This window comes from Falco cherrug, chromosome 4 (genome assembly GCF_023634085.1).
Source record: "Falco cherrug isolate bFalChe1 chromosome 4, bFalChe1.pri, whole genome shotgun sequence".
In the NCBI taxonomy this organism is placed as follows: Eukaryota; Metazoa; Chordata; class Aves; order Falconiformes; family Falconidae; genus Falco; species Falco cherrug.
The window spans coordinates 37051114-37074926 of NC_073700.1; the positions used below are offsets into that span (position 1 = coordinate 37051114).

The window sequence follows — 23813 nt, forward strand, 5'->3', positions numbered from 1 at the left end:
TAATCACATGCAGGGAGGTGTGTGTGCGTGTGTGCGCCGCCCGCCGCGGCGCTGCCAGCCCTGCCTCCACCCTCCCGCCGCCGCGGCCGCCCCGCCGGGAGCGGAGCGGGAAGGGGCCGGGAGCCGGGAGGGCCGGGAGGGGAGGAAGGGGCCGCCCCGCCGGCGGACAGCCCTCCCCATCGGGGCGCTGCCGCGGGGGTCCCGGCGCCCGCGAACTCCCACCTGCCGCCCGGCCAGCCCCACCGCGCCCCCGGGAACTGGTTTTGCCCGAAGCGGGTCCATCACCCCGGGCGCACCGGCAGCTCCGGAGCGACAGCCCAGCGCGCCGAGAGTTCAGCCGGTACCGCAAGGCAGGCGGCTGATAATCCTCCCCCGGCTTCCCAAAGCAGAAGAAATGAGGGATTTACCAGGCGGGAAGCAGCCTCCTCTTATGGAGGAGGATAGAGTCTCTGCTCCATCCCGTGATGCGGGGGCTTTTCACGTGCTGCGGCACCGGGGCTGGCCTTGGCCTCTGATTTCTGGTCGGGGGTGGGGGAGAAAAATGGGGGCATTTCCAATTTCTGCTGTGAGAGGCTGCCCGGCACAGCTGCCTCCGGGCTTCCCCAGGAGGGTCTGCACCTACCCCCCCTCCCCCGCCCGCGGCCACCTGCGTGCGGGGCAGGAAAAAGGTGAAACTAATTTAATCAGCATTTGTGTGAGGCGCTGGAGGAGAGCAGAAAACCTGGACCTGGATCCCCTTGCTCACTGGGGTCACGTTCGCAGCCCTGCAGCCCCCACACCTTCCAGCATGGCCTGGGGAACGTCCTTCTGTTGATGCCCTTGCAATGGATGCAAGGACTCGGGAGGGTACTGGAGGTGGGGAGAAGGGCAAGATGCTGGTGCTGTGCTCACCCGTTACCTCCCAGGCTCCAGGCCAGCATCACCCCGCTCCCAGAGGATCCCTGGTTACCCACATCCTGTTGCTCCAGGGCAGCAGGTTGCAGAAGCACTCTCCCCAGCCGGCTGGCAGATGCTTGCTGAGGGAGAAGACCCCAGCTGGCCACAAGTCCCAGGGGAAACACAGTTTGCTGCTCTCAGCCTTGTCGCACAAAAAGCATTCTCCACTTATTCCAGCAGCAGGGACGTGGATAAGGAAGGGTAAAGCTTCACTGAGTGATGGGGCAGGGGAACCTCAAGGGTCTATAAGCCCAATGCCATGGGTGTTCTGTATCTTCTGTCTCTCTCTGTGACACTTGTGCATTCAGAAAGCCAGGAGGCCAAGCCACAAAGTCCCAGCAGCCCAGATGCAGATCACAGAGAAGCAAGTGCAGGGCCAGCATTTGCTTTTCGTGGGGCTAGATCAGAGTGTGGGACAGAGTGAGGCCAGCGATTGTCAGGAAAGTGAGGGACTGTATGCATGGGGCTGGGAACAGGCTGGGATGACCATGGGGCGAAAGAGGGTATGGTTTGAAGATCCTGAGGTGACGTAAAACAGGAATTGTGGCAGGGATGGACCTGAAGGTGTTTTCCTCACCAGAAAGCACAAGGACTACCATGAACATGAGCTGTGATGCTAAGCCTGGCTGTTCCAGGGTGGTGCTGAGCCGGGGGACTGTGTCACCACAAACTCAGTGCTGCTGTTTTCACACTCATCAGACATCCCTGCCTTGGGACTCAAACATTATGTTAGAGGTGCTGGCCACCATACGAGGAAGTCCTGGGACTGGTGTCTGCAGACTTCACATCAGTGAAAACCCAGCTGAGAAGGACAGAAGCTGTTTCCTGGTTCCCCATTTCCGCTGTTCCCTGCACACTCCCTCTTTGCAGGATGAAGAGTCTGAGAAAAAAACATGAATCTGGGTTTGGCAAACAGGGGATGCTGAGGATATCAGCAGGGATGGAGCACAAGCTGTAGTAGGAATCGGACTGCTGAGACCCTGCTGGGTGTCCCTCTGCACACCAACATTACCATGAACTGGGTACCCAGTGCTCACTGCATTCCTGGACAGATTTCCAAGGGCTGGGAGGAGGAGAAGGCAAATGCACTTGGTGGTTTCTGCATCCTTGGTGTCTGCAGGAAGCTCTGCCCCCTGCAAGCTTCTGTTCTGCATGTGCATCCATTCCTGCTCCTCATGCCATGTGAAGGCATGACATCTGGTGCCAGCCAGGCTTCTCATTTAACAAAGGATTGCTGGAAGGATACGGACATCCGTAAGCTGTTGGAGCAAAAGCTGTGGCTCCAGCACCAAGTCAGCTGGGGCAGATATAGAATCACAGAATGGTCTGGGTTGAAGGGACCTTTAAAGACCGTCTAGTCCAACCCCACCACAGGGCCTTCTGTTGTTAGACCAGGTCACTCAAAGCCCCATCCAGCCTGACCTCAAACACTTCCAATGATGGGGCATCCACAACTTCTCTGGGCAACCTGTTCCGCTGTCTCACCACCCTCAGGGTAAAGAGTTTTTTTCCTTATGTCCAATCCAAACCTACCCTCTGTCGATTTAAAACCACTGCCCCTTTTCCTGTCACTACAGGCCTCGGTAAAAAGTCTCACTCCGTCTTTCTTATATATGTCCAAGGGCCGCAGTAGATGTCCCCGCAGCCTTCTGTCATCCAGGCTGAGCAACCCCAGCTCCCGCACCCTCTCTGCAATCAGTACCGCACATCCCCCCGCCACACACGCTCACAGTCGGTCCAGCCGTGCAGGGGACGTGCGTGGCCTTTGCCCTCGGCCTGCGATGAGCTCTGCCCCCCGACAGCCGCCCGCCCCCCGGCAGCCCGGGCTGTGAACGCCGCCGGCAGCCCCCGCTCGGGCGATGCGCGGCCTTCGCTTGCCCTCTGCTGGGCTGGCGGGGACGCGGCGAGCGGTGCGGGCCAGCCACGGGCCACCCCGGCCAGCCACGGGGCCACCCCGGCAGCCGGGGTCACCCCCTGCCCTCCCGCTCAGCTGCGGCTGGGGGCGGCGGCAGGGGGGGCCGGAGCGGGGGCGGGGAGGGACGGCGGTGCGAGGGCCGGGCACCCCAAGGTGGCACCCCTGCCAGACCCGCAGCAGGATGGCCACAGCCCCCAGCCCCACTGGAGAGAGGAGGATGCGTGGGCACCAGCAGCTCCAGCACCCTGCTGCCTCTGCATCCCGCCGTTTAGGAAAGGAGAGGTGGAGGTTCCCATTCCCAGGCGGGCTCCTGCCGTCCTGCTAGGCAGGCAGGGAAGAGACCCTATTTACCAACTTCCCCAAGTCCTTCTTTAATCTCTTCACTGGAGAAGGAAGAGGTTTGCTGCCAGAAGGGAGGACTCTTTCCTTTGGCTGGTCCCACAGGCCCCTGCCCAGTGCAGTAAGATAAGAGACCCCCATTTTAGCCACTGGGTCGTCTTCAAGGTGATTCCATAATTCTCACATTTCCCCTTCTTTCTGTGCCATTTACTCTTCAAAGGCCACCTACACTGCCTCCTTTGCTGGGCTGCCAGTCTCCCGGCAGACCCATCTCCCTTCCCATGCTGTGTTTAGAGCCTGTCACCATAACTGGCTTCTTCTGGAGTGCAGGTCTCCCCAACTATCCCCAGGAACTGAGACACGGTCTTGCCAGGGCATGCAGTGAGGTACGAACACCCTGCCTCATGGGGTGTGCTTTGCTCAAGGTATCCTGCCACAGCTCCATCATGCCAGTGGCTTGGGATTCCCCTGCAGCTCATGAGCCCTTGGGGGACCATGCCCTCCAGCCCTGAGCCTCCTGCTCACTACCAGCCTTCCTGCAGGCACAGCACACCCACGGTGCGGTAAGTCTTTCCTCTCAGTCTGCACTGGCTGGAGAACAGAGACGTCCTAGGCTGCCTGCCCACCCTGGGGTCCAGGTGCAGGCAGCACCCAGGGTCTGAGTACAGTGGGGGTATAGGGCCAGCCCAAATGGGCGTTTCCTGGGGACCAGCAGCACTGCTCTGTGCCATAGTAACTCTTCTCTGCCACCCGGGAGGGTCAATGGGGACAGCTCGCAATGAAGTTTTCAGGTCTGGGTGCCCCTATGAGCCTGTGTAAAATCAGCATAACATTGCCACAGACAAAAACACAGACAGGCACACACCTTTGCCTCCGCCTGCCATCTCCCAGGGGAAAGCTGAGCATCTGGGGCTCGAGTCTCATTTATACACGAGCCATTTCACCGCTGACATAGATACGTGCTTCCAAGCATAAGCAGACATGAGCACCAGACTCCGGTGGGGATAGGGATTGTCAGTTGAAAGATGTGCAATGAACCTGGCTTGGGAAAAAGAAACAAGGTACAACATCACTGCAACATCCAGCATGTAACACCTCTGCATAGTGATGCTACATGTATTTTTCCCTGCCCTGACCCTGCTCACTCCGCTCAGAGGAGGCTGTACAATAACATGGCACGGGCCAGGCACGGAGCCAGAGCTTTAGCTAAAAGCACAAAACCAAGCTGGGGCAGACCAAGGGCTAGCCTGCCCTGCAGCCTCCCTCCCCAGCAGGACCGAGCCAGGGGGAGGCTGGAGGGGTGCTGAACCTGCAAGCAGTCTGTGCTGAGGCCACGTGCCAGTGCTGTCACCTTTCCCAGCCTTGGGCTGGGGGGATGCTGCAGGAGGAGGGTGAAGAAGCCAGGAAGTACGTGCAACACCTCCCCAGACACCCTCTGTGACCCCAGCAAGCTGCAGCTCTGCAGGCACCTCAGGTCCTGCTCTTCCAGCTCTGCGTTACCCCCTGTGGCTGTGGCTGCCCTCGCCCCAGGACTGGTATCTCCCTGTGGCTGTGGCTGCCCTCGCCCCAGGACGAAGGGACTGGCATGTTCCTGCTCTGCTGACTGCCGAGGTGCAGGCATGCCCTGGGCAATGCTGAATTCCTGGAGCTGCTTAACTGCAGGCCGCCAGGCCCAGCAAGCAGCTGTTCGCGGGGTTCAGGAGGGGGTTTCGTGCCTCTTTCTGCCCCCGGCAGCTTTCTGAGCTGCAAGCCCCGCGCCTGGCCCTGCCCAGCCACCCTACGGTTCGTTTTTAACTGCCCCCGTTGCGCTGCCGCGGCTGCGGGTCGCTCCAGAATTTCACCACCCCAGCTCACCTTACCAGCCTGCCTGCGGCCACCCCCTGCGCTGCGGCCACTGCAGTCCCTTCCCCACGGCAAGCAAAGGGACACGCGTGTCCCCAGGCGCAGCAGCAGCGGCTGCGGGCGCCGGCCAGGCAAGCCCCGGCGCCGGGAGCGGCGGTGCGGCGCGGCGAGCCCCGGTGCGGGCCCGCTGGCAGCGCAGCCCCGGCCGGGAGCCGCGAGGTGGTGCCGTTTCCCCGCCGCTGCGGGCTGGCCCCCGGGCTTGCGCGGGGAGGGGCGGCGGCAGCCTGCAGCGGGTGGCTCCGTACGGTGGGAGCGGGGAAACCCGTCCCCCGCGGCATTTGCGGCTAAATTTGTGTTTTCATCAGCGGGAGGATGCGGGGCGGTGTCTCGCACGCCTGCACTTGTGATGGGGGAGCCCTCGGCACGCTCCCTGCGTGGCGGGGTCTCTCGGCAAGCAGGGCTACCTGCCAGCAGCATCTCTGCTGAGCAGGGTTATGTGGATGTGGGGCAAGGGTTTCTCCTGGAAAACATCTCACCCGACCTTTCAGAACTGCCTTTCAGGCCCCCAAAAGCTGCTCACAGGCCTGAGGTCAGCAGCAAACCTAAGCTTTAGCACAAGGAGCTCTGTTAATTAACCTCATCAGGTACCTCAGTATCTTTGGGTGCTAGGGACCCTATTCCTGCCTGCCCTCACTTCCCAGCTCCAGTCAGGTGCCGAACAACCTTGGGCTACCTGCAGGGATCTGGAGAAGCTGGGCAATGTCCTCGTGCACTGGAGGAATCTGGCTGACGGAGAGCACCTCGTCCGCAGCGTTGGAGAAGCAGGCGTTCACCACAGAAAGCAGCTGCTGATGTTGCAATCGGAGCGCCGCATGCTCCTGGTGCCGCAGGGGTGTTCCCAGCCAGACACTGAGGGAAGAAGCCCACAAACCTGCCTGGCAGATGGAGGCTGTCCTGTACAAGCTGGGAGCAGCTCGCTAGGCTGGCTTTAGCATGGCTGGAGTTGAGGTTTGGCTTGTGTCTTGTTTGCTTCAAACCGATTCAGCCTTCAGCAGGCAGATTTGGGCTGGGATTCCAGAAAGCCTCAGCAGCTCAGGCCATGCCTCTGCCACTCAGGCGGGCATGGTGCAGCGTGTCTTTGTTTTGCTCCCAGGCTGCTGCTGGGCCCACGAGTTGCAGCACAGAGATGCCGGCCCAGGAGCCCAAAGCAGCAGGACCTGCTGCTGCTAAGACTTGCCTCGAGCTGTACCCTGCAGGCTCTGCTAGCAGCCTGCGCTCTGGAGCCCACTGACTTGCGAGCAGCAGCACCCGGCATGATGTAAAAAAATCCCTGTTTTTTGAAGTGCTGGTGGGTTTAAGTGCCTTGCCCTCTTTGGGAGTGCTGGCACATGGAAAGGCCCGTAGGGATGAAGGTAATTCCCAGGAGGCAGCAGAAGCACTGTAAGCACCTGGGCAAATTGATGTGCCTGCAGGACCAGCCGTCTGTTACCACTGCCAGCGTTATTGAACTCGCTGCGGAGCACATCCCTGCTCCCAGCAGTGCTGGAGCCAAGCATGACAGTGCCCTGAGCCAGAGTGTGCAAATGGGGTGTGCAGGTGTTTCCCAAGCATGGCTGCTGCCATATTGTCAAAGCCCCTTGTTGTGGCACCCCACACGGGCCAGCATGCCCCCAGCCTCAGCCCCCAGTGGCACTTGCTATGGCTACAGATGGCCGCAGATTTCATGGTGGGGTTGGGGCTGCTCTTCTGTGGCCACACTCCTCCAGCCCCAGCTACTGCTCGGGAAGGTCACCTCTCCAGCCAGCCTCCGCTGACAGTCCTGGGGCCCAGCTCCCACCAGGGGAGAGCCCAGGGGTGCCCTGGAGTGGCCGTGTCACACCAAGCAGGCAGTATGGGCCCTGTTGTATCATCTAAAGGTCTTTATCTGAAGCTGTCCTGGGAATGAGTCTGTCTGGAAAGTGGTGGGGCTACCTGGCTGGCAGCCACAGGGAGGGCTGGAGGGAGCAGGGATCCACGGGGAAGGGCTAGGGCAACAGGTTAGGAAGGAGGGACCAGGATGAAGAAGGAGAGAAGGCAGGAAGGGGAGAGGGAAGGTGGGAGGGAAAGGAGGGGCAAGAAGCTCATAGGAAAGCAGAACATGAAGGGGGAAGAGAAGAAAGACGGGTTGGGGGGAAGAGAGACACAGAGAGTTTTGTAACAACTTAAATTCATTCCAGACAATGTCCAAGGAGCCCTGGCAGCACGGGTTGAAACAAACCCTGCCTTTGATTTTATGAGTTCATTATATGTTGTTTGGGACAGTGATTCACGCGTCTTGGCTGCTTCACATTTTCCCTTGTGTCACAAATGAAGAGGGGACCACGGGATGGATTCTTTGGGTGGAAAATATTCCCTCAATTGTTAGGTAAACGTCTCTGTGCCATGCAGAGGTCCCAGGAGAGTGGTCTCCTGGGCTGCCCCAGCTCCCCGCACAGCATACACAACCTCTGTGCCTTGTGTCTCGCTCCCTCTTAAAGGGAAAGCACTGGGGCTGGCCGGGTGAGGTCCAAAGGAGGTGAGAAGATGCCTGGTGGTGACCACACATATTCTGCACTGGCCCTTCATTGCAAAACATGGGACAGGCCAGAGGACGGCCACTTGGGAGACCTCATGCTCAACTGGGGAGGAGATGCAGCCACCAAGGATGGTGCTGTGAGGACAGTGTCCCAGAGCCTATGTCTCCTGAGGGTGAGGGAGGGTGATGTCAGAGCTGCAGCCCCAGGCTTGGGGACCATGCTGTGGTCATACCGCAGCACTGCTGTTAGTGTTCCTCACCTCTGTCCCCATCCTAAGAGCACCCCTGTGCTTACCGCTTGTTGCTGCCTGAAGGTGAGGGGTGCTGGACAAGGTCCAGGTAAAACCATTCAGGAATGGCTTGGTGGCTTTCCTAGACCATTTTGATTGGACATATTCACAATCCTAACACAGGACCTGGTCACAAAAAATAACAAAACCTGCCTGAGCCAACACCAAAGTTTGCATTGGAGCTGATTGAAAAACACCAATGACTTGGTTGGGTATTGTTACTATTTTTAGCTTCCTGTGTCATTTCAGGTTTTCCAGCGAAAGGAAGAAAAAAGTGCACTGATTTTTAAAACATGTTGTTGGTAGAGAAAATAAGGCCTCATAAACCGAACACCAAAAGCTCTTTGCCTGACATGTTCTGGTTTTGATTTATAAATCCTCTTCCAAACCCAGACAAAGTTCAGCAAAATTTTTCATTTTGACCAGAAAGCTAGTTTTTGGTGCTGTCAGTTCCAGCCTGAGCCCTGGGAATGACAGCGCTTCTACCCTAACCAGCCATGACCCATCCAACCTGAGCAGTCACAACCCATCCAACCTGACCAGCCATGACCCATCCAACCTGAACAGCCACAACACATCCAACCTGATCAGCCACGACCCATCCAACATGAACAGCCACGACCCATCCAACATAAACAGCCATGACCCATCCAACCTGAACAGCCATGACCCATTCAACATGAACCACATCACAGCCTGCAGAGCTGCTCACGCTGCTGTGTCTTACACCAACCAGTGTGAATGTGCTACCAAGATCCACACGTTCCTCATCAGGGCATGGAAACTTTTGCATGGATCTGGATTAGCTTGTAAGGAGAGCTGAGACTTGCTTCCATGCTCATGCCAGTGCCACATGAGCTTCGTGCTGACCCCCGGGTAGCAACGCCATGCAGAAGCTCACCTTGAGGTGGGCTGTGGCAAACGGGACAAGGAGCGCTGCAGTGGGGCTGCTGAAAGCTCGTAGGCCAGTAAGGGAGGACCGATAGCCCAGCCCTGCAAACACAGAGATGCCCTGCTCTTGCTGAGTCCCAGAGAGCTGGTTGCCCCATGCTCCCTTCTTCCTTCAGGCCTGGGCTAAGGCGCTGCCAGTCCTGCGGGGAGTCTCTTCTGAGGATAGAGTGCAGTCTTTATTCTGCTGGCATTGCCGGCCAGCATCTTCCCCCAGCACAAGCTTCACTTCAGGAAAATGAGGGTTTTTTTAGTTTGAATGTTGTTGTTTTTAAAAAGAATTCTTAGGAAAAACACTCGCTGAGACGGAGCAGCTCATTTTCAAAGTTATCCTGGGGCAAGAGACAGAGGGTGTGGGCTGCGATGCACACCCACATCTGTACAATAAGGAAGGCAACAGTGCAAAGCAAAAACAATTGCATGAAAAGCTTTCCAACAACAAAGTTTGCAAACCCGCAGAGCCCAGGCTATTTCTTGTGGTCGGTGGGTAAGAGTTCCCAGATAATGGGGCCTGACAATGGAACAATGGGGGCCAAAAGACGCAGCTCATGATTAGGAGTTATATAACAGCGGCTGGCATTTATTAATAACACTCGTGTTGTGCTTTATTTTCTTAGTTAGCACTTTTCAGGTTCAGAGCACTTTATAACCCCTGGCTATTCCACATTTGATGCTCGGCATGAGGTGACTAGGAGGAAATGTTGGCCTTAAGCAGTAGGAACGTGCTTCACACCTGCTTCTGTCGTAGACCTTAAAGGGGAGAAGGGGCAGTGCTAAGCGATGGGCTTGCACTGACTGTGTGGGACCTCTCCTGCTCCCCACAGCCTTACAACTGGTGTTAAGACCACAAAGAAGCATCATCTGGGAAAACAGTGTTTTCAGGAGATGAATTACAGAACCTTAATGTTTTCAAAGTGCTCCTTTTCCTGGAGAACAAGCAAAGCTTGGACTTTCGTTGGGATGCAGGAGTACAGTTGGGTGCGATCCCAAATGGGAACGAGCCCTGGAGAAGCAGTCCACAGCCAGCCTGCAGCGATGGCATCTGCCTCTTGGCTCAGATTTGAAAGTAGGAGCGAAACGTCCCTCTGGAACAAAGACAACCCTGATGGCTGTCTACCACATCCCTGGGACGTCCCAATCGAAGCAGTAACCATGGCTCCTCTTGGAGGACCCACTTGGTGCAGTCTGGGCCAGGCCAGTGGCTTGCTTTCCCCAGCACGCGTGAGACCCTTACGCAGAGCAATAGTCACTCCGCCCAGCGCAGGGGATGAGCGGTCCCGTCTGAACAGGTTGTCTCCTTCTGGTCTGGGTAGGCTATTTATTGCTCCTCTGACTGTTGCTCGTGGTATGTGCTGACCGCTCAGCCTGCTCATGAAAAACAAGAGGATTCCCATCCAAGCTCCAGTGCCAAGCAGGCAGCGACGGTTTTCTTCTGAGCAGGCCTGGGAACCTCTTCTCAGTCCTGGGCGGCAGATGTCTCAAAAGCAGCTCAGACCTGGGAGAGCTGTAGCCCAGGGACCAGGCTTTTGGACTCAGACACCCAAACAGCTCATCAGACAGTCCCTTGGCTCACCCAGAAGTAGAACTAGCACAGACAGGAGCGAAACCTGCCCATGTGCATGCAGGTGAAAGCAAAGGAGTCCTCACAGCCCTGCAGCTCTACTCCTAACCAGGAGGCACGGGGAAGCTGCAGACCCCCCCCCCAGCAGGACACCCTGCAATGAGAAAGAAGCGGGTTTTGCAGCTAGAGCAAGGGATGTGACCCTGTGCTTTTCTCCCACTGGTGCTTGGAGTGCACGTGCTCCAGTAAGCAGTCCTGAGGCATGGAAATTCACACTTCCAGTATTTTCTCTCCTAGGAAAGGCCTGGGGATGCTAAACAAAGCCAAGGGCAGAAAGCCACCCTAGGGAGAGCTCTATGGCAAGTCCAGGGAGTCGTGGGCAGGTGCCCATGCAAGTCTTGGCTGCAGTTCTTAGATCGCTGACTGAAGGCACAGGGCTATGATGCTGAAGTGCGATTCCCAGAGCGTGTTGAGCAGTAGCCAAGATGATGCATCCTGTGAGGAGGAAATCTTGTTTGTTAGTGTGATTTAAATCATTCACATCTGCCCAGACATGCCCACCTACACAGGAGAGATCTTGAGGTAACAGATACTATGACCCTGCTTTTGTTTCACCTGGTGTCTCAGGGGTGCTGGCAGCATCAGGAATATTTTCTGCAGTTGTGATCCACCTCCCCATTCTGGGGAAAAATCACACACACTGTCAGCTAGTGCTCTTTGGTGGAGAGAATATTGCCTGCTGCACTCTAAGTGCCAGAAGCAGACTGCAGGGATTCTGCCCAGTGGCAGCCACCTGCCAGCTGGTGGCTCATCATCTGTTCTTAGTGTCTGAAAAGGCAACGGCAAGGTAACCCCCCCAGACCAGTCGCTGCACATCTTCTCACCTTTTTGTTGTCTGCATGCCAAACAGCACGTGAGACAGAGACAGCAGGATGCCAGCTGCTCGGTGTCCTCCGTGATGTAGCCAAGGGGATAAGGACAGGCAGGGCTGGTACCAAGCGTCACTGGTGACACAAGGGGACCACAGAGAGTGGGCTGGGGTTGGCTTGCTCTCAGGTCTTTGGCTGCAGAATGGATTGCTGGCAGTGGTGGAGAAACAAGGGCATCTCCTGTGGTTCCTCTCTCGTCATGGATCTGGCTCAGCCTCAGGAAAGAGTTGGTCCTGGGGGGCTCCTTCCTGCCCCGTGTGCCTTCCTGCGCAGCTGGGATGGATGCAACCAGGCTGGGTCAGGCCTGGGGAGACTTCACAGCTGCACAGCTGTGCTACATGACAGGGGTACTAACAGGGGGAATAGTGCCCCTTGAGCACCCACCTCCGGACATCTGGCCCCAATGATCTCACCCAGGGGCTGACCGGGCTGGCGGTGCGGATGGGATCCAGCTGCCTATGCCTGACTCCAGGTGAGGCAGGGTGAGGTGAGACTGGCTGGATGAGACAAGGAGTCAGAGGAGATGATGAGAGTCACTTCAGACCTTTTAAATCAAGACTTACATGTACCGTTTGTTGCTGAGATTGAAATCGGGACAGTCCCAGCTCCAAAGATGGTGGGCATAAAAGGTCAGATTTTTGTTCTGTATCTCCAACCTGAGTGCTATAGCTAGCAAAGTCTAACAGCACACCACTTCCAGGCAGGAAAATCCTTTTTGTTATGCACCCTGAAATGCTGCATAGAAAAGGTTTAGCTACAAAGCATTTTCTCTGGGGAAGAAAAGCATACTGACCCAGGCAAGTTGATGAAGAAAAAAGCATTCTCCTTGCACGTACTGGAAAAGGATCACATCCACCATCCAGCCTGAAAGAACCTTTTGGTTGCTTTTTTGCCTTGTGCCACTGTGACCACACACACCAGCAGCACAGTCTGAATGTGCAGAGTCAGGGGGTTCCAACTAGATGAAAAGAAGCCTCTAGAATACCCCATCATGACTTTTTTTGCTACAATTTAATTTGATGGGAAATTGCACAGATAGACAAATAACATGGTTCAAGGTAAGGTCTGAAAAAGTTTCCTGCCAATAGCAAATCCATTTCCTGGGGCTGTTCCTTTCCAGCATGGGTCTCAGATGGCCTTTCTTAGGCAGATGTGCCGCATAGTGCTTGCCAGCGGTTTTTGATGAAAAATGGCAACAAAATACGACATTTTGATGAAGAACAGAGGAAAAAACCTGACTGAATTTTCACAATTCCTTTCCTGACTCCTGGCTTGCTTCAGAGTTGGTTGAATGTTTCTAAATTCAGCCACGCTTCAAAATTTTTGACCAAAAAACACAAGGATTTTTTTTTTAGAAAAATGTTTCTCAGTTTTTCCCTTCTGGTTTGGCCATGTGTCCTACTGACTGAGAGGAGACTCCAGTTGGATTTTCTGACTAGAACCATGTTTTAAAGAGCGCAGCCATTCCCTTAATTTGGGCTGATAAATCTTGCAGCCATAGATGAAGATAAATCACATTTTGAGCCTGGAGTACAAATTCTCAGGGTTTAAACATTTGTGTGGTATTTGTTAAGCAATTTGAAGGCTTATTGAAGTAACTGAGCTGGACAACAGGGCTGGACCTGGACCAGGACAACAACTGTGTACAGACACTCGGCGCGTAGGCAGCAGAGATGGAGGAGCCTAGATGAATCCCACTTCACTCAGCACGTTCACGGGGGATATCTCCTTTCTTCTATGCAGGGTATCTTTGGTTGTGCTTCTTCTACCGCTCCCTTCGGGAGGACGGAGGGCTGCTTTGTCAGTCCCCATGGGAAGCCTTTATATTCAAGGCACGCTAAAGCTCCTCGTGAAGAATAAATGGCCAGAGGAAAGTCGTGGAGGGCTTTGGACTTCTTGGGGCTGTTTTCTGGCCAGGGGCTGCCACTGCTGCTGCAGCTGCCAGAGGAAAAGAGGCTCCTGCAATGCTGGGGTGGCCTGATGGGACCTCCCGCGTCAGTGGTGGCTGGTGAAAAGCGGGATGTCCTGGAGAGCCGCTGTGTGCCTAACACGCGTCATCCAGCCCGGCTCAAAGCTTCGGCTCGAGGGCCCCTGGCTGCTCCATGGGAAGGCACGAGCTCCTCCCCGACACTGCCAGCACTGCGCCTCTCCCAGACCACTCGGCAAAGGCCACCGAGTGTCCTCACCGCTGGCAGCCCCCCTCCGTCTCCCTTTGAGCTCCCTCTGGCTCCCCTCTATCTCCCCTCCATCCCCCCTCCACCTCCCCTCCCTCCCCCCTCTGGCTCACTTCCCTCCCCCCTCTGGCTCCCCTCCACCTCCCCTCCGGCAGAGGGGGGCCAGAGGCCAGCTGCCCCCCGTTCCCCCAGGGCCGGGAGCCCTGTGGGGGGTGCAGGAGCCCCGCCGGTCGCAGCCCGCGGGCAGACACACGGCGCTCTGCCCCCTGCGTACCGGGCGGGAGCTGCCCGGGACCGGGCACGGCCGCGGGGGCCGCGGGGCACGGCCCGGAGCCGGGGGGGTACCGGGCGGAGAGACACCGGGGCTGGGTGCGGCCCGCCGGGCCCCGCGCGGCCGCCAGGTGGCGCCCTCCTCCCGGGTCACGGCGCCCGCGGCGGGCGCTGCCTGCTCTGCCTGCCCTGTCTGTTCTGCCTGCCCTGTCTGCTCTGCCTGCCCTGTCTGCTCTGCCTGCCCTGTCTGCTCTGCCTGCCCTGTCTGTTCTGCCTGCCCTGCCTGCTCTGCCTGCCCTGTCTGTTCTGCCTGCCCTGTCTGTTCTGCCTGCCCTGTCTGCTCTGCTTGCCTTGTCTGCTCCTGCCTTCCCTGTCTGCTCTGCCTGCCCTGTCTGCTCTGCCTGCCCTGCTTGCTCCGGACTGCTCCGCCTGCCCTGCCTGCTCTGTCTTCCCTGCCTGCCCTGCCCAGTCCTGCCCACTCCTGCCGGCTCCTGCCTGCCCTGCAGTGGGTGGGCAGCCTGGGCTGAAGTCACCTCCCAGTACAGCTTCACTACACACACCTTCATCAGGGCCCTTCATTATTTGCAGCAAAGCCCAGCTCCATGGCTACGTGTTGACCTGCACGCTGCCTTCTCTGGCTCAAGGAGGTGTCCATGAGGGAGGAAGCAAAGTAGGCTCTTTCCTAAAATACAGTCAAAGAGCAGAACACCAAGCCCAGCTCAGTGCCTAATCTCAGCTCCAGGATGAAATATGGTCCCTGTCCCAATAAAGCAGATAAACTGAGCCAAGGCTGGAAGCCCAGTCCTTTGTTAGTACCATCTCCTGGAGAGAAAGTGTCTTTTGGCAGTAAATGGGGTGGAAGCAGACCAGACAACGCTTGAGGACACAGTCAGCCTCAGATGGGATCTGATGGCTCTTGCAACAACCCTCCGAGAAGCCTATGGACTTGAACACCTGTACATGATCCCTCAGAGTGAGACAGCATCCACAAGGAGCTCGCTCTCTACAGCCCTGTCTGCTGGAGAGAGTTTTCCCACCCCAAACTCAGAGCCTGCTCTCCAAAGACTGCCTGGCACCCAGAGATGCATCCTTTACCTCTTTCTCAGTGTCCCTGCTGCTCAGCTGTGCCTGCTGCTGCCTCCCCCAAGGCTGCCTCCAAAGCATCGCCGAGATGGAGGAGGTGCAGCATGATGCTCGCTGGGCATGCTGCTGCACAAGGGGCAGAAACACCATCTTGGGAGCTTCAGGGTCCTCACTGTGCACCCCCAGCAGCTCTGGCAGCACTGGCTCCAAAACCCCAAGCTTTTTGTAGTGGCTTGTAAAGCTTCCCTTGGGGGAAAGGTCCAGATCTTAACCAGAGCCAGTGAGTTTGGCTGGCCACCTTGCTCTCTGTTCTCCAGCACAGGGAGATAACTGGTTTCCAAGGACCATGTTTGTGAGTGACAAGGCACATGACATGGCATGGCTGACCTAGTCAGGCCCTCTGTGAGCAACCAGGCCCCAGATGTGGCATTTACCTGATGTAATGCCCTTCAGTCCCAGCTTCCATATCCAAGCAGGATGCTTTCCCATCACAGGCTCTGTCACACTTCTGGAACCATGGGCTTCTGCTAGGGCTCCTCTCCCTTTCCAGGACATCTGTGTGATGCTGAAGAGCAGAGTCTTCTACTACACCCCGATGGTAGTCCGTGGGCTGTCAGTGGTCTGTGCTCCACTCCAGGGAGTCTGGCAGGAGGCTGAGGTTCTCTGGGCAGGGCACTGAACCTCTGTGGGAGGAATGGCAGGGCCTTCAAATTGAGAGAGGCGGAATTGGTCCTCCTGAGTTTGCTGTACCTATGCTGGGCTTGGACACGGCCGCCTCAGCCACATCCCACACATCTGCCTCAGGGCTTGGGTGTCTCCTTGGCAGACTCATCCTGTGCAAAAAAAAAGAAATATGTAGACTGTTTAGCTGTTTGCAAACTAGCCCTGCCTTTTTGTGAATGGATTCATTCACCCACTGCCTGAAAGGGCCATTTTAGCCAATGGTCGGCTTGCAAGCGCTGCCTCCCAGCTAGCCGTGATGTGCTCCTCCTGGCTCTGCCTCTCCAATTGGGCTCCCCAGCGCCACATGATGTGGTCCCTTCTCCATGACAGGGTGTCTGACATTTTTAAGCGAAATACCAAATAGCAAACACCAAAGAGAAACTGTATCTCCTAGGATGGTGCTGCTGTTAATGTTTGTTTTTAATCACCAAGGGGGAAACGCAGGCTCACGCTCATTTTTTGCAGATAAACCAGCAGTCTGTCTGACACCTTTGGAGTGGCAGTGAGTAAAGCCCTAGATACTCCCTGCATCCCCTCACACGCATGCTGGTGAGGGGCCAGGGCCCAGCTCTGCCGAGCAGCAACTGGCCATGGGGTTGGGTTTACTATACATGGAGACACAGGCAGCTAAGGAGAACTGCAAATGAGCGGGGAGAAAGGCAGCCTGAGGTGGGTCTTGCACAGAGGGAGCAGATCCCCCACCCTTGCACCCAGCAGCCCTGGGGAGATGGTGAGGCAAGAGCCCACTTCTGCCCATCCCACGGGGCATGCCTGCAGTCAGCGCGGTCTACCCTGGCCCCTACCTGTTAACCTCAGCATTGTGCATATTTTTCGCTGTGGTGACGAACGAGGAGCTGGGAGTTCCTGGAGGAAGCCGGTCCAGCTCAGCCAGATCTCTTGGCCAGCAGCGGTCAGCGGGACGAGCTCACCAGGGACCTGCTGGTGGAACAAGCAGAGTGTGCAGGGAGACTGGCCTTCCCTGACAGCTCCTGGTGGCCGTACCAGGCTGCAAAGACGAGTGACACCGGAGGAGGAGACAAGTACAATTTTATATGTTGAGAAAAGTCCCAGTTTAGCCTGGGCTTGGAAGTTTGAGGAGGCCAATTATTGCCTCCAGACCATTCGTCTGCCTTTCTAGGAACGATGAGTGATGGGCTTAGATCATCACCCGGCCCTGAGTCAGATATCTCAAGAGCTGGCATCAGACATCTGTGAGCCTGCGCCCTGTGAATCTGGGTCACCCTGGCAGAGCCGGCGCGCCAGCAGAGACCGCATTCCTGGAGACTGGCCTTAGCTGGGGGGAACGGAGCTAAAAGGGGTGAGGTGGCACAGGAAAATGGGGCTGAAATATCTTTTGCCAGCAAAGACAAAAGAGTTAATCTGCTGCTGGTGTCAAAGCAAAACCGCGATGTGAAAGACAAATGGAAAAGTGTCTCCATACCAGCAAGTCAAACGTCAGAAGCCATCCTGAGCTCACGCTGTATCCCAAGACAAGCAAGATTGTCTAAATCTGGGGTTAGCACATGGGAGAGTGATTCACCAGGTGACAGAAAGGCCTTGACATGCAGAAGGAAGAGATGGAGACATCTGTGGACCTGAGAGAGGGGCGCTTTGCTCTGAGCCAGGCTTTGTAGGGACTACAGGGAAGAGATCGGATGTGACCCGGTCAAGGGAGCTGCTGCAGCGCATCATGTGGTGCCAGAGCAGGTGAGCCCTGGCCAGTGCTGGGTGTGGGGAGGAAAGTCATCTTCGCTTTCCCACGCTGCCAGTGGACATGTGCCTGCAGGACGTGGGGTGGGCGGGCATCAGGTCCCACGGAGCCTCCTCCATCGTGTGTGCTCTGCCCTGCCCAAAGGAAGAAGGGGTTAAAGCTCTGATCCTCCCACTAACCACCTTCTGTTTGAGCCTGGAGGAGATGCAGCCCAGCGCAGAGAAGGCAGGCTGCAAAGCTGTGACCCCCTGCAAATACTGGGTGAACAGGGGGACCGGCTGGGCGCCCAGAGGCGGGTGTGCCCATGCCTGTCAGCGTGTGGCCACAGCCATGCATGTCTCTTGCCAACGTGATGACATGTGGGACCCAACCTAGAGGATGCCACCCACCCTTGGTGCTCCAGGCGCATCTTGCAGGCCACCACCCCAGAGTGCGAGGGCAAAGACCCTTGTCTTCAGAAGCTGGCACCCACCTCATCTTGGGGTTCTGCCGGTTCTGCCAGTTCTGCCCCCTTTACCCCCACCCCCCCAACACTCCCCCCAGCTTGTCCCTTAATCACAAGCAGCTTGGGGAGACAATGAAATAACCACACCAAAGAATCAGGCTTGTTCCCCTTTGTCTTTCACTCCTTTGAGGCTCAGCAGACGAGGCGGGCCATCACGCCCACGGCCCAGCCGTCACACGTCCGACTCATCGCCTCCCGGGGCAGCCGGGCAGGATGCTCTGTGGCACGAGGTGACCATGCGCCAGCACGAGGTGACCATGCACCACGTCATGGCGGGCTGGCGAGGCAGGGCCCAGCGAGCTGGCCTGCAGCCCGTGGTGCCATGCTCTGCTCCCTGGCCCCTGCCTGCGCTGGGCACCTCGGCTCTCAGGTCTCATGGTTCTGCCTCCAGACAAGCCGTCATCTCAAGCGGGACCACCAAGTTCTCCCCAGAGAACGGCGGTGGCCCCTCCTCCTCCCTCCAGCACATGGCACAGAGGCTTTTAGGCTGGTTTTCGCTGAAGTTCACACAAATCTCGCCTTCCCCATTCCCACCCCCCCCCGCTTCCCCGCGCAACTGAACTCAGCCATTGAGCCCAGCGAATGGTTTATTTCCCAGGTTAGCACAAAGCAGGGGTCTCTGTGTGCCCCTGAAACCAGCAGAACAAAACGCACAAAGACGTTAGAGGGCCATTTGTAACCAAATCCCAACACACCAGATACTGTTGGGATTATGTCAGAAATATTTTCCCAGAATGCCCTCCCCCCATGCTCCCTCCTACAGATGTTCGGCCCCCACACCACAGATGTTGTTCCTCTTGCAAAATGAGCTTTCCCCTTCCTCTCCCAAATGCCCCTGATGTTTTGCACATTGCCTTCGCTGAGGTTTCTTTTCCACCCTGCCCTCCGCATCCCCCCCTTCCTCGGTCCCTTGCTGACAAACGTGTGGAAAGGCCAACCTGCCCCACTGCGTGGGGCTGAGCAGATGGCCACGGGGACATTGGCTGCTGGATGCCACTGTCCCTCTTGCCTTGTCCCCACTGTGCCAATTAGAAAAGCTCTCTCCCTGTTTGAGCCTCAGTCTGCACAAGACCCCCTGGGTTCTGCAGGCCTGCTCCAGGGGGCTCACTGGACTGCAGTCCCCTCGGAGGATGGCAGAGGGATGTCAGCCAGAGCCCTCAGAGGGTCCCGGTGCCTTCCCACGGGCTCGGTGTCACGCTGCTCTCCTGCGCTGCCCACAGAGCTGGAGGGGGACAGGGTCTCCCCGCCACCCTGCAGACGGCTTGGCAGAGCACGGCTCTGCACTGGCAGGGGCCTTCGGCAGACGTTTGCTCCTCAGGGATGCCGGGTGCGTTTCAGACATCGCAGGGAATGGCCAGACGTTCCCATCCAGCACCGGCAGCCCACGCAGACATCGCAGGGGGACAGCCTGGCAGCCCGTCAGGGCCCCACTCCAAGCCCTATGACAGACCGACCGACCTCCGCCGGGAGCAGGCTTGACTGCCGGTACCCCCGCTCACCAGTGTTGGGCTCCACCCCAGCTGGCCCGGCAGCCGGCCTGAGCCCCCATCTCTTTCCCTTGCCCCAACTCCGTGGAGAGCGGGGGTCCCATGGCCCTGGCACACAGGAGTGCCATGGCAGTGCCAGCGCTTCCTCCTGACCCCAGCGCCACCCAGCCACGCCGTGGGGAGGGATGCCAGCCCTGGGGCTCAGTCGCGGCAGCGGGGCTGGGCACAGGGCTCATCTCCATCCTTCCCTCCTGTGCTAGTGGCGGCAGCCGAGAAAAAACATTTGTTCTGACAGACACAGGGCTGCCAAGCTGTGTCAGGCGCTTTGATGGCCGGGGCGGTAACCTCGACCGCTTCCTCTGCCAGCGGGAGAGCCGAATCCAGGAGCCACAGAGTATGGAATCTCCCAAGGACTTCAGATGACACCTCCTGTCCGGGACATCACAGCTCTTTTATGCATTACAAGCCATTTTTCTCCTGTCTTTTTTTGTTGTTTTTTTCTCCTCCCCAACAGGTTACACACACAAAGCAAATCCAATCCTGGAGAAGCAATAACTAGCAGGGCTCTACCAGCCTTCAGGGCATCTCACAACTTACCCCAGCGTGGCCCAGCCAAAGTCTTTTACTCATCACCTGCTCTGAGCAAGAACTCGAGTCTCTGCCGATCTCCCAGGAAGATGGGCTGCAGCATGGGGGGGGTGGGGGTGGTGCTGGGGTTTCTTCAAAGATAGAGTTTATTGCTAAAAATGTTTTGATCAGTGATAGTTCATATTTACATTGATATGTTTTTAAAGGAATATTCAAGTAAACATTTCCAATAGTTTCTGGCATAATCTCTAGCTTTTTTTCCTATACACAAAAGTTAAAAATAAATAAACTGTACACAGAAAATTTCCTTTAACATCTACATGACTATATGTATTCCCACACAACAAAACGATTCCACTCTTTCATAGATCTGTACTTTTCTTTAAAATTTCCTCCTTAATTAATCGTTATACACTTAAAAAAAAAAACAACCACCCTAGAGAGCTTGGCAAATTAGTTCAAACATCAGTGACAAGGTCTGAAGAAAGGGGGGGGGGGGGGAAACAAAAACAACACAGAGAAACAACTGTCTTCGGGGATGCTGCCTTTTTTTTTTTTTTTTTTTTTTTTTTTTAACCCCCTGTACCCCTTTCTCCTTTTGTTAAAATCCACCTTTACAGGAAATTTCTGCCCTTCCCTTCACCAGGGAAAGTGCTCAGGTTTTCTGTGGGGATGGGTTTAAAATGTGGTCCTATGTCTTTAAAATAATAATAATAACAATAATAATTATAATAATAAAAAACAGCTGCAATTTCCCCCCTCCCCCCCTTTCCTTTAAAATCTCTCTATTTACACGGCTGGTCATTTTTTCTTTTTTCTTTTTCTTTTTTTTTCTTTTTTAGTTTATTTTTCTTTTGTTAGAAGGCTATATACGTATAAAAATAGACATCTGATTGTAGTGCTTTACTGTGCCTTTGGCCTGCCCTGCAGTTCCTGGGTTCACTTTTCCCTTTAAAATAAAATAACATTAAAATAAGTCCGGAAAAAAAAAAAAAAAAAGCCCCCAAACCAACCCAACCTCGGTTCCTTCTCTCCCCCGCCCCCCAACCCCGCGCTGGGGGTGGGGAGGGGGAAAAAAAAAAAGCACCCCCCACCCCCCCCATCATCCAAGCGAGAAAGGCAGCGGTGCAAGGGCCGGGGGCGGCTAGCAGGAGCACTTGCACTCGGAGATGAGTGGGTACTGCACGGGGATCCAGGTGCAGTACTTCTGGCTGGACCAGCCCTGGCAGTGCCAGCGCAGGAAGGTCTTGGTGACCGACTTGACGGGCTTGCAGAACATGCCCTCGGGCAGCGAGCAGGACTTCTCGGCGAAGCAGTTGCCCTCCTTGATGTAGCGCGGCCAGAAGCGGACGCCCAGGTCCTTCCAGGTGTAGAGGACGGGGCAGTAGGTGTAGGCCCACAGCCACTGCAGCACCTTCCGCCGCGCCTTCTTGCCCACCCGCAGGCGCGGCCCCCGGGCCGGCCCCAGCTCCAGCCGCCGCAGCTCGGCGGGCAGCGCCGCCCGCCCCCGCCCCGCCGCCGCCTCGGCGCCCGAGGCGTTGGCCGGCCCCGGCACGGCCACGGCCATGAAGCCGGGGTCGAAATGGCTGCCCAGCTTCTTCCTCAGCGTCCTCTCGTCCAGGTCCTGCTCCTTGGGGTCGTACTCGGGGTCCGGGTGCTCCACGATGTCTTTGACGGGCAGGTTGTCGCTGGGCGAGGGTCGCAGCCGCAGGAAGGGCTGCCCGCCCGCCGGGCGCAGCAGCCCCAGGCAGCAGCAGAGCAGGAGCGCCCGGATCGCCGTCATGCTCCGGGCGGCCGCCCGCCGGCCCCGGCTCGGCGCTGGCTTCCCCGCGGGGCTGGCGCGGCGGGCTCGGCTCCTAGCGCTGCCCGGCGGCGCCTGCCAGCTCCCGGGGACTCATAAATAGGCAGAGACAAAAGTCCGGCGAGGCCCGTTACTTTAAATAGCTCGGCCGGGGTTGTGTGACAGACGCATCTGAGGCTCGCTCCGCGGCCGCTGGCTCCCCGGGGCTCCCCGCCGGGCCGGCTCCAGCCGCGGCCGAGAGCGCCGGGGGGTCCGTGCCTCCCCCGCGGGCGGCGGCGGGGCAGGGCAGGGCACGGCGGCGGCCGAGCCTTCCTCCTCCTCCTCCTCCGCCGCCGCTCTCGCTCGCTCCCCCCCAAAATTCACAGCGGACTCGTCTCCATCGCCATGGTGACAGCTGGGCCGAGCCCCACGACAGCTCGTCTAGACGGTGTGACAGGGTTTGGCGTGAGACCGGAGCCCGAGAATAAAACCCTCCTTTATAGCCGGGCGAGCCGGGCGAGGGGGCGGGGAGGAGGGTCACGGCGCCGCGGCCCGCTCGGGCGGCCCCTGCGCGGGCACCGCCGGGGCGCGGGGCTCAGGCGGCGGCGGGCGGCGGCAGCGCCCGCGGCCCGGTCGGGCTCCTCCTCATGGCGAGCGGCGGGGGCGGCCCGCGGCCCCCCGGGGCATCCTCGGCGGGCGGGCGGGGATGGGGGTGGGGTGTCCCCGGCACCGGCGCGGCGAGGCGGCGCGCCCGGGCTCCCGGCGCAGTCCCCGGCGGCGCCCGCGGCTCTTCGGCGCGGACGGGTAGGGGCAGGCTCGGCCGCCGCTCAGCAGCCCCGGCGACCCATGCTGCTGCTGCTGCTGCTGCTCCGGGGGCCCGGTCGGCCCCGCCGCGCTCAGCGCATCCAGCCGCGGTGCCGCTCGGCTCGGCGCAGCCCAGCCCGGCGGGGCGGGGTTCAGCTCGGCCCAGCGGGGTCGGGTGGGGTTCGGTTCGGTTCGGCACAGCGCAGGTCGGTGCAGCTCGGTGCGATCCCCGGCCGCGCAGCTCCCCCGGCCGCGCAGCTCCCCCCGCCGCGCCTGCCGCCCGCCCGCCGCGCACTGCCGCGCCGCCGCTCGCCGCCCAGGTTAAATACGCGCCCGGCGCGCGGCCGCCCCGCCCCCGCTGTCACTTTCGCCGCGCGCTGAGTGACAGCCGCGTCCGCGCCGCCGCCGCAGGGTCCTGCCGCCCCCCCGCCCCGCGCGTCCCACCCGCGGGGCCACGCACGGAGAGGCGCCGGGGCATCACCCCAGCGGCGGGCGCGGCACCGCGCTCGGGCCAGGAGCCCTCGGCTGCCCGCGGCATCCTCCGCCCGGGGCGGGGCGGGCAGCGGCGCAGACCTCCCGGGTCGCCGGGCCCTCGCTCTGCCTCCGCTTCCCACAGCCCCGCCGCTGCCCCGCCGTGCCTGCCTCTCCGCGGGAGCCCACGCCGCCTTCGAAGCCCTCCCCAGCCTCTAACGGGGCACCGTGTCCCAACAGCCCCTCCCGGGCAGAGCCCCCAGCGCAGCGCCCCCGGCATCAGCATCTCTCCCCCCCGCCCTCGCAGGGGAGGCTGCAGCCCCGCAGGAGCAGCGCTCCCGCTGCAGGGGAAGGGCCGCGGCATCCTCCGTGCGGCACGGGGCGGCAGGCAGCCCCATTAAACCGGTGGCTCTTCCTTCACCCCCTTCGCAGCAGCGTGGGGCTAAATCTCTCGATGGAGAGGTGGACCCGCAGCCTTTGAGGCGCAGAGTGTGGGAGCCTGGTGTGTGTCAACGCCGCGAAAACCCAAACCCTTCTCACCTCCTTTACCTCCACATCGCTCGGCACTGAGCTCACGCTTGAACCATGTCCAGAAATTGGACACACAGCTGGTTCCTCCAGGCCGACAGTGTGTAAGAACATTCCTGCCCATGCCAGTCACTCCCTCCCAAAAGCATGAGATAACCAGCTACCCACTGGGGCCAAGGCCGGGTGCGGAGGGGTCGAGGCAGATCGCGGGGCCAATTTCTCACCGTGACGTGCTTATGACCCACCAAGCAAAGTGAAGGGCTGTAATGGCAGGCCAGCCAGGAGCGCCCACCAGCGCACGCCAAGCGTGTGCAGAGGTGGCTTCGCTCAGCAAGCTAACAAACGGAGCATGTGTCCATCTGTGTCCCGGTTTCT

General features: G+C 58.3%; 1 protein-coding gene across 1 annotated transcript; it reads right to left on the reverse strand.

The window, feature by feature from the left end:
- Nucleotides 1–19983: 19983 nt before the first annotated feature.
- Nucleotides 19984–22689, reverse strand: LOC129736070 (noggin-2-like). The gene has a single exon (XM_055710225.1). It carries the CDS (start codon nt 21636–21638, stop codon nt 21000–21002), a length of 639 nt encoding a protein of 212 aa, XP_055566200.1. The 5' UTR covers nt 21639–22689; the 3' UTR covers nt 19984–20999.
- Between the last annotated feature and the right edge of the window lie 1124 nt (nt 22690–23813).

Excerpts from the sequence above, each read along its gene's own strand:
- LOC129736070 (XM_055710225.1), bottom strand. The coding sequence starts at position 21,638 with ATGACGGCGATCCGGGCGCTCCTGCTCTGCTGCTGCCTGGGGCTGCTG.